Source organism: Sinohyriopsis cumingii, chromosome 12, assembly GCF_028554795.1.
Source record: "Sinohyriopsis cumingii isolate HCF-2022 chromosome 12, ASM2855479v2, whole genome shotgun sequence".
NCBI classification, from domain to species: Eukaryota; Metazoa; Mollusca; class Bivalvia; order Unionida; family Unionidae; genus Sinohyriopsis; species Sinohyriopsis cumingii.
Genome location: NC_142972.1, coordinates 44,052,536 through 44,063,821, shown reverse-complemented (window position 1 = coordinate 44,063,821; position 11,286 = coordinate 44,052,536). Strand labels below are relative to the sequence as shown.

The following is an 11,286-nucleotide window of genomic DNA, read 5'->3' as shown; positions in this document are numbered from 1 at the left end:
AGCTTGTGTTACATTTCTAAGACAAATTATGGGCCATGGACAAGTTACACCAATAGATGCTTAGGTCAAGGCTATCTCTGAATTCCCTGTGCCTTTCAGAAAAAGCAACTAATGCTATGTTTGGGTATGGTTGTATACTATCGGAAATTTTGTTAAAAGTTTTCCACAATTGTTGAACCACTAACTTATTGAGTAAGAACACCAAGTCTTGTTGTTCTGAAAAATGTCTGGAGGCTTTTGACAAGTTAAAATCCATACTTAAGAATGCACCACTTCCTTTAGTTCTACATTTTAATCATTTAAAATGTTTGTTGATGCACGCGATGTTGGAGTTAGTGCAGCATCGATTCAAGAAGACAAAAATGGTGCGAATCTTCCAATGTGCTATTTTTATAAGAAATTAAACAAGCACTTGAGAAGTTATTCTACAATCGAGAAGGCATGTTTGGTTTTGATATTGCTTTCGCAACACTTCAAGTCAATATTAGTTTAGTTCCTTTTCCACTTATTGTGTTTAGTGATTACAATCTCATTACTTTCATTGGCAAGATGGAAAACACAAATTAAAGGTTATGGAAGCAGAGTTTGATGTTGCAGGAATACAATAGACATAATACGTCAAAGGAAAATACAATCTTATAGCAGATGCACTTTCACATCTATATAAATATTGTTTCATGTATACTTTGTAGCATTTGTAAACTTTCATCTTCTGTACATTTCTGTCACATGTACATTTGACTACTGGTAATACTTAAAAGAAAGCTTTATTGAATAAACTCTTTCCTTTATGAGGGGAAGTGTTGTGTATTTACATTGTTAGTATTTTTAAAGTTCTTTTTAATTTCATTATATGCTATAGATAATTGTATTTTGGACCTGACCTTGTCCAAAATCAAGTTCACTTTCTACATGACCCGAATCATTTTAAAAATAAAAATTCTGTAAACAATACATAGACAATATTTTCTTTGAGTATGGGTTTAATATTAGGCTTTACTATTATTAACAGAAGTAAACATTTGGGTCTGTGTCTAAGTTATTGGAATCAAACTATAAATATAGTTATTTCACATTATATTTAAAACTAGTAACAGACCTTCTAAGTTCTCATAGTAATCAAGATTTTATTTTGTAAACATTGGGAACCTTCTACAATGAAATTTTCTATTAGGTATTTTTTAAATTATTATTAAAAAGTGCAAATTGTTACTGGTGATCAAGTAGAGGGCTATATAATCGTTTTTCTAGATATTCATTTATGCTCTAAGATCCTCAGGCAGAATCCATTGTATTATTGTTGTGTCCAGTACTTCATTTGGAATTTGATCAATTATTCACTGGAAATACCAAGGGTTCATCAAAATTAACTTTCTTGGAGACAGATACTTGAATTTATAGTGAAGTTTTAATAAGGATTTATTCTTGGATTGTGTTATTGTAATTCAACAAAAGCTGCTGGTACAGCACCACAACACAGGTTACAACAGGCACATCAAGACTTCCAGCATTCGATTTAATTTGGATTTCCAATAAAGTTTATTCAGAACTTTAATTAGGACTTGTGCCTGTAATTCTAGGATTATTTGGAATTTAATTTGCAATACCCCAAGTTCTTACATTTTTCACTTTGTATTCAAGGAAAATAAATTATTTGCCAAATTTTACAAAGCTTGTTGCTCCTCACTCTTTTCAATTACTAATGTAAAGACCATAGAGCCTTAATACGTAAAAAAAAATATACTTCTTTTGAACTGCTGACTGTTTCAACCATTTCCGATATTCTGGAGTCATAAGATTTTCAAGATGGCCAGCATGGTGGTTATATAAGATACGAGATAGGTACAATTTCTGTTCAAGACCTACTAAAAATCAATAGAACAAGACATCCTTATTTGTATGGTGAAAACCACAATGTCAATATGACCATCTTTCCATAGGAATAGCAGCAAGAGTTTCAACATGCCCACACTGCTGTGGCATATCAACCGCAAAAGGGTGGGCCCACAAATTTGTACTATGTCACTCCCACATCAGATACAAGATTTGCCCCATTTTCATACAGTACCAACTACATATCACAAGTCTTGGTCAAACCCCATATCAACATCACCACTCACAAAAATAAAAAAAATTTTCAAGCACATGACTATATTGCCCAAATGGGATGTCAGATTGCCATCATTTTCATTTGGGACACACTCAGCATCATTAGAAGTCTTTTGGTGAAAACACAATCTCAATATCACCATCGGTTCAGGAGTAAAGATACGATTTCTGTTCTGCACTAGCATTAAGATTTTAAAGCTGGCAGCCACTGTGGCCATATTTATGTCTGATCAGCACCAATTAGACATCATAAGTCTTCTTGGTGAAAATCCCACGTCGACAGGACCATCCATCCCAGATATTTAGCTATAACAAGATTTTAAAGATGACCGTTGTTACAGACATATAATCATCTTCTGATGAAAACCCAATGTCAGCATAACTTCACAGTCAGGAAGAGAAGCTTTAAAAAGATTTTCAAGATGAATATACAATCAGATGAACTTTTCTTTCATTCATTCATTCATCTTAAAGGTTTGGTTGCTTTGGGCATGTGACTCGACAAATATTATCCACAATTTACTAAATACAGGTTAAATGAACAATAAATCCAATATAATGTGCAGTTCTAAATACTGTCACCAATTATGTATAGATAATTTATTTATAAGTGCAATTAACGCTCAAGTCAAGTCACATGACCAATGCAACTGAATCTTTCAAGTGAATGAATGAGTGAATGCTGCACCTCATTGGCTGCTGGATCTAATGCAGACCTACTAACAATGAGGAGTCCATCTCAGTAAGGTAGTTGATTTTTCCCCGTAAGTCTAACCAGTTTTCAGTAAGGTGTAACAAAATATCATAAACTGTTACTGTAATGCTGGAAAAAGAAATTAAAAGTTCTGTATTCGAAACAAGCAGCAACGATAAACATTATGTTCAACTGAAAAGTTTGTAAAGTACACACAGACTGTATTTACAAACTAGTACATATTGCACAAACTTTAGTTCGAAACCATATGCAGCTCAATGGCTTGTTTCTATATCTCAACTTGACCTAATTCTTCGAAATTCTTTTTCCATTTCACATGACGATGGCAATCATATCTCCCACCACAAGACACACTCAAATTGGCAAGTGAAGTCCAATAAGCATAATTGTGTCCCTTCCAGCTTCTATTCACAAGAATCTGAATATTCTTTTTTATTCTTCAGTGCTGATTATTAACACTTTTCAAGAGGCTTATTTTCCCTTTTGTCTTAAACATGCATCGCTTGCTGGATGCCAGTTTTAAAACATTCGATAATCAACAGTTTGAAATGCAGACACTTTGCATGAACAAATATGTGCAGTTTAAAGCATCTGAGGTGCTGCTGTAAAGTTGAGTCTGGTTCCCCGACTAACTTCACTAATTCTAATATGAAACCAGGATCCAAATCAAAACAGGGATCAACCAATTATCCGGATTTTCTGCAATGATCAAGATTCTGTAGTTTCTGCTTTTATGCCATAAATCCAGATATTACAGGTAATTTTCGTAAGAATAGGCAAAATCGTATGGGTTGGCAGGTCTGCCAATGAACAGCCAGATATAACAATTACAGGTGACAGTAGGTTGGCTTGCATTATTCCATGTGGATTTATGTGTCATACATAGGATTTGAACAGGAAATATTCTGTACATGTTACAAAAGATTTTGTAACAACTGGAGCCTCAATAAATACTGGGTATCTAAAATATACACTAATGAGTTGCAGACGGATTCTTCCGTCAGTGGAATGATTTTATGAGGTGAAACCAGAGCACAACCATCTACCAGTATCAGTATAGGGTTTGGGGGCCTATTTTATCAGACTATGAACAGCATAGTCCCAGATCTCCCATTATAAAATATGCCAGCTGATCTGGGTCAATGCAGTTTGTTAGGAGTAATCAGAGGAACAAACAACAGATCCTAAACTGCTGACATGTTATCAGGAGGCGGATAAGTGTCTATGTTGTTTGCAGTTGGATAAACTTCTATGTAAATATATAATGTAGTAATTACAGACTTTAGGACTGTTTCTGGTATTCATGAAATTTTTAAAGGAAAATAAAGATAAAATTAATCCAATTAAGAACTGTCGAATACTGAAATAAGAACAAGGTTTCTTTAATATTTTATTTCTTAAGAATAACTGTATGCTTCATATATATCCTCTGTATAAACAACATTTTAGGCAATGAAGATCAATAAGGACATAGGAACAAGTAGAAATGTCCAACAATCAATTATATATATTTTTTTAAAAAAAAACATGATTAGTTGTTCATTTTCACAATGTGTGCCATTTGATTTAAAGATACCATGCTTGAAAAGTCAAGAATTATCAAAAAGTGCATTATTCAAGCATGGCCAAGGTTAGGTGAAACTACAAATACTATGTAAACTATTTTTAAATAATTGGGAAATGTTACAAAAGATGAACAATAATTTCCATTAGACAGTTAATATTGATTTCCAGTACAATACTGACCAATGTGAAGATATCATTTCATCCATAGCAGTTTTTCACAACAGGGTTTCTATAGTCTGTTATAAATTTCTTCCTGACATACCATTACACTACGACTGATACTTGTGGTATATACAACATATTCAAGGTCATGACCCTTAATAAACCAATTAACATCAAATTGTATACTGTTTACAACATTTTTAATGCTGTTAAAAATTGTTACTGAGGTTGCAGAGAATAAAAATATTCAAGAAATTTTACTTGTCGTATTTGATACATTCATGACACTTGCCTATATGACTGTACAGCTCAAGCTAGACTAGAATCAGTGTACGAAATACAATACCTACCTCAAGCAATAGTTGTTTTGTCATATAACATATACCCATACATGATGAACACCCAAATATGAACAATGTTGGGCAAGATCTATTGTCCTACAGTGTGCCAACTGAGCTTGTGCTGTTCAGCTTAAAAAATTAATTAGCATGGAATCATAGACCCTAATCTACCAGCATATTATGTCATGGTGTGTCAGGACCTACCCTGGATGAACATGTGAAAGTCTTGTTCATCTATGGTCTAGTGTGGCTTAGCAAGATCTCTGCTATATAAAAGTCTAGCTTTTCTCATGACAGTATGAGGCCTTCCTGGAAAATGGAAAAGTGATTTCACTGACTGATGAGATAAAGTGATAAATAGTAACACTTTATATTAATCCTATGGCATGAACATTTTCATTGGCTCTTTGTCACACATCACATGCACTGATAGTGGTGTCAAATTATATTCTTGTAGGTCTTCAAAATTAGTTTGGCCAGACTGACTGCTGAAAATAGGTCTAAATTAATTTTAAAAAAAAAATTAAAACATCCTCAATCAATCTTCTGTTGATAAAAGAGATCAAGTATTTTACTAAACCCTAGTATGGTGAAGCTTCTGTGTAGTATTTCAAGAGTCTAGTTGAATGGGGACTACATGAGCAAATATGTTTTGTATCTTTCCTTTCACTGTACATTGCTCATTTCTGCAATGTGATCTAAAGCATTTAACATTTATAGCAAAACTATACCACAGCTAAAATTCTATGTTATTCCTTGCAAAAATGTGCACTTGATATTATAGATTTTGACTGGGTTATATAAAATATTTTTAATTAAGTATGCATTGTCTCTTTTGGGTATAATTTGTTAGTAAAGTGTTCCATAACTGAAAAGCTGCAACTTACAAGTTCTAGTTTTCTTCCAAGTCATGGCTCACTACATCGAATAAACTGTGTTAAGTATATGTTTGATAAAGCCGCACATCTTGCTGTCTAGTGCAGAGGTGAGAATTTTTATGCTCTCAAATATATTTACAAAAATATACAAAAAAAAGATGCAACATTAACAAATAACTTGCTCTCCTGCAAATGTAAACACTGACTAAAATGTAAAGTTACTACTAACTTACAATGTTCATCAACACTAAGGTTTGTAGCTTGCAAAAAAAAAAAAAAACACGTGACTTTTAAATATCCTTTGACAATTCACATTCTTGTTTTAGAAAAAAACCAACAGATAAAATGATATTTTCATAAACTATTTCTAGAATTCAGTTTTCTACATTATTTCTATAATTCACATCTTGTATGAATGCCCAGATGAATTTAAAATGCAATTTGGAACATTTACGTTCAAATTCCCACATCTGAATAAAAAATTCTTATCATTTCACCAAACATTTATACAAAGAGCTCTTTTTTTCCTTAGCTACACCACAGAAAAAAAGATTCAATTTAATAAATGTATTAGTGACATTATTTTACTGATTTTTTTAAAGGATATCTTATAATTTCTCAGATATACATAAATACTGCATATACTTGCTAACAAGTCCAAGTTGGAACTGTACAGACCTAGATCTGCAACTACATCATGCACTGGCAGATCTAGGTCTATGAAGCTTGCAAGGAATAATCAGTACAACAAACAAGAAAGATCCTGATCTGCCAGCGCATTATGTGACTGCAGATCAGGGTCCATAATGTTTGCCCTTGTTTTATAAGCAAGTATATACAACACTTGAATCTTTGGCAGTGTAAAATGCTTTTATGCAAGCTTGTTCAGATACACCAGCAAATAAGATTTTGTCAGCATTGAGTTGTACAATCTTTCATGGCTGTTTCAGAGGTGATGGAGTATCTGATAAGAGTTATAATGAATATATGAAAATTGGTAAATTCTTCATTTACAGCTCTGTATACGGATAAATGTAACTGAAGTAACAAACGCTTTCAGTGGAAGCCAATTTTAGTTTCAACTGGCAGTACAGAAATAATTACATACTGATAAAAGAAGCAAAGTCAATGCATTTCCTTTTCCCCTTCATCGCAATCTCTACTTGGGGAGGGATGGAGGCCAGTTTTAAAGATCAAATAATTCGTTTCTTGACCATATTCTGATACCCTCAGTTGATATAACTACATATCTTTTCTAAAAAAATGCATATTTATCTTAACTTATTGAAAGTCATATGGAATAAGATAAAAATACCAAACCAGCATATAGCTTACCACAAAACAACTTCATAAACGATGCCACTTTTTTTCTCTCAATGTTTTGACTACCAAGTAAGTCAAGTTTGGATTCTAATGGTTTATTTTTAGTAATTACAACTTCTCCTTTATGTAAGAAGTCAAAATATGAAGAAACATCTTGGCTGAACCAAATGAAAGGACTGATAATTATTAAATATATTTTTTAAGCCTTATTATCTTAATTTCAAACATCTGAAATTATGGACAAAGAAACATGTTCTGAAAACTGGTCATCAACTTTCATGGGTCTCTTTGAATATGGACTTAATGGATATTATTCTCTAAAAAAAAGTCTTAAAGCATATTAACAGCTGAAATGTCCCTCTGTCATTAATTTCCAAATACTTAACAATACTCAATTACTACATCAGCTTCCTGTAAATTTTTGTGTTAAATATTATCTGTTATATGCTATTTGTACATTTCACAACAGAGACCAATATCCTCTTGATTTCTTCTACTCCCCTACATCTTTTCATTGTCAAAATGGAAACATACCATCACAAAAAATGTGTATGCAGTACATGTACACACTGCTTTGTAACAAAATTTTTTTTTTAATTATAAAAATTACCAGATAGGTTTTAATGCAATGGTTTTAAAAAAAATTAACAGAAAGAACATTACAATTCATACCAAAAACATCTGCATATGGTATCTTTAAAACAGTGTACACACAAAAAGGCACAGAGGTTTTGGAAACAGATTACAACAGAAAACAAAATGTATTCCAGAACTCTATGAAGGCCTCGGAGACCACATAGAAATGAAGGAATCCATCAGTTGGCATAAAATTGTTACATTCAATGCATATTGACACAAGTTTACTATAATACATGTTATTGACTATAATTATTGAAGCTGTTCAGTTCTATTTCAATTATCTTCTCCTTTTGTTAACATGAGAATTCATTAATTTCTGTTCCTGAAATTAATTTTTGCCAACAAAAACTTTGTTATCTTCCAGTAATTTATGTAAAATGTGCACTAAGTAAATTGTAAGCTTCAGAAAATTGAGATCCCTGTGCTATTACAGATTGTGAGTTTTAGAAATTTGAGGTTCCTGGGCTAACTGTTACAGAGTTTCAGAGCTAATTAGTATGGGTCCACAGGATGCAGAGTCATTAAATAACGCGTATCCAAGCCAAGCATTTCTCGTTTCTGGATGCACTGCAAGCACTTATACAGAACTCATAAACTCTTGACATCACAATGACAGTGAAATACTGAATGTCCCACAAAGTTGACATTTCAATGGGACAGGTTTTCACACAAATACATTGATGATGCACATAGCAAGTTAACTGTAACCAATGCATTTAGACATTTGAAAGCTGAAGAAAAAAAATTTGTTTATATTCTTTCAACTAAATACTGAAACACACATTATCAATAACTAGACATTTTTCTTTTTTTTTTTGGTTAGTCTTTCACCTAAATCAGAGAAGGAAATCAATATTTAATTCTGGGTAATTGATATCACTAATTTTAACATAGCTTTAACAATTTTTCAGTCATATCAATAACTGCAGTCAGAACTAAACTGGTGAAAATACACTAGAATACTAATTGTTGTGTCTAATAACCAAACACGTGGTCCAGTTCATTTATAAGGACTCTCATGCAAGCAGAGCAAATACAGCTGAAAGCATTTTAGTATCTTTGCAAGAAAAGGCACTGTGAAGAACATTGATTTAAAAGAACAAATGAAACATTATTAAATTTGTTACAAAATAACCATTCATTACTCGTCTGGTTTTCTTGTCAACTAAAAAAGTTTTTTTTTGTGTGTGACAAGATAAATAGCTAATTATATACTGTAACATGTACTAATAAAGCTTATACCTATATGCATACATTTTATGTATCAAACTTAGTCTAAATAACAGTGTTTTCAAACTTTCAATCACATGACTGTACATGACACGCAGACTGACCATTCAGACATGGAGACAGTTGGACAGATCTTAATCTACAATGTCATTTGGGAGAAATTTTGAATATTTAGTACATGTAATATAGATGAATACTTAATCTGATTAATGACTATAAATATTAATACTACTAATTTTACTGTACCTTAATATTTACTAATACTGGAATTTTGGCAGCATTAGGTGTGTGTAATGCCAAGGAGAACAAGGTTTTACAGTTATTCTATTTTTACACATCACCCTGTACAGAAACAATAGCTTAGTACCATTGGATTTTTTTTTATAGAAATTGGTGCAAGATGCATGCACCGAATGCACCAAGGCATTGTGCAACCTAAAAAGTATCTTAAATTTCATAGTGAAACAAACAACTACTCAAGTCAAGACCATTTAATAAGGCATGCATACATAAAGAGGACATTAATAAAAGCAGAAAAGTTTCAGTCATCTACAGGTAAAGCCTTGTATCTTTAATTTCTTATTATGTTATAAAAGAAGCATTTTGACTAGCTGACATAAGCATTAATACAAGAAGTTCCAAGATCACAGCAGAATAGGACTGTTTCATTGTAGTAAATAAAAGGTGAAACAACTCCACCTGCAAGTCTTGTTTGATATGAAGATGAATTTACACCAAGGAAATGACACCTAGGATGAAGGCTGACCATCTGTCAGTGGTCCAAATAATGACCAGTCTGTAATACACAGTGAAAAATAACAGCCTCTCATATATACTTGTCCCTTCTTTAATTATGTTGGTCTTACTAAGTCCATTCATATACTAGCACCAAGGTGTTCTATGAAATGTACATCTTTTCACAATGTCATTTTTAGTCTTCATCATCATTAGCCACAGTGCCATTTTTGGCAAAGTCTGGTACCTGGAGAGTTTTCGTAGGTACAGGCCCCTTGGGACTGCCCCAGTTATCACGAATCCCCTTTTTCCTAAACAGTGACCTTTCTGCATCACTGTATTTCTCCCAGTGGTATTTTAAGATGTCTTCATCTGTGGGGGTGGTCTCTGAGAAGGCCATAGTTTTGTAGGCATCTTCCAAATACTTCCATAATTCTGACAACTCAGTTGGGATCTCGTAGTCTCGGAACACCTGAAAGGTATGTACACACTCTGCAATTAGAACTGTCATGTTTACCCATGTAAATTACATGAATTAGTGTTTGTTGTGTAAATGTGCATAAAATCAATATTCTGTTTGAATGAATAAAACATGTGACCTATTGCATCAATAAAAATGCCACGAATGGCTCATAATATGCCAACTTGTTTAATTGTGTCCTCCATGTTGGCACTAGTACCATATAGTTAACTTGTCTGATCATCAACCATGGGGACCTGATGACCTTGACCTTTGGTTAAGGTATGCGGTCATGAACCAATTGTTGCAAAACCATATTTCTTCTTCTTAGACTTCAAATTATTGTGACCTCTGACTTTTAGACCCCAGATTCTATTGGTTCCTTTACTGGAAAACTGCAAGCCATCCAATGTTAGGTCAAGGAACTTGCTCTAGAACCATGTTGTTATGTATAGGCCATTTTTCTTTCAGCCACAATGACCCTGATCATGACCCTTTTGACCCAAACTCAGTAGGGCCCATCCATAACTTAAGTACAAAGCTTCCACAAACTTTAATTATGCACATTCTTCTTCTTTCAAAGCTACCTTGACCTATGACCTTTTGACCAAATAAAACCAAACAACAGACTTCTTAAATTCCAAACATATACCTGCAAGTCATCCACAAATTTTGGTAAACGCACATGTTATGTGTTTATCAGCAATGAAAAGCATGTCAATATGATGATGGTTTTTGGTACCAATTATATGTTATTTTTCACAAGTCCAAAAGTATAGACTGTTCTGAATGAATTCCAGGTCTTGAATGTGCAGTTGTATCAATAACCATGAATGTGCTGATGTGCCAAGTTTTTATGTATCACAATGATATAATCAAGTGTCTTTGAATGAATTCATGATAATCCCAAAATAGTGTTTTAGTCTAAGCAGTCGAAGAGCACTTTGTAATTCCAAAGAATAATTTAAAAGATTCCTTTCAAATTATAACTGAACACAACCAACAGACTAATATTAAGGTACTGTTCATCACCAGTAACATAATCCTTTTCCCTGATGGCCTCCATGACCAGTTTAGCATACCAATTGTTGAAGTTATTTTAATTCTTTATTGTACTCTTTATTTATT

General features: G+C 33.0%; 1 protein-coding gene across 1 annotated transcript in view; it reads right to left on the bottom strand.

Annotated features, from left to right (window-relative positions):
- Positions 1–4,201: 4,201 nt before the first annotated feature.
- LOC149786354 (chloride intracellular channel Clic-like) overlaps positions 4,202–11,286 on the bottom strand; it is a 35,284-nt gene continuing 28,199 nt past the window's right edge. The window contains exon 4 of the mRNA XM_089976764.1: positions 4,202–10,170. Coding sequence (XP_089832890.1) covers positions 9,895–10,170 — 276 coding nt within the window. The 3' untranslated portion in view covers positions 4,202–9,894. The remainder of the gene's footprint in view (positions 10,171–11,286) is intronic.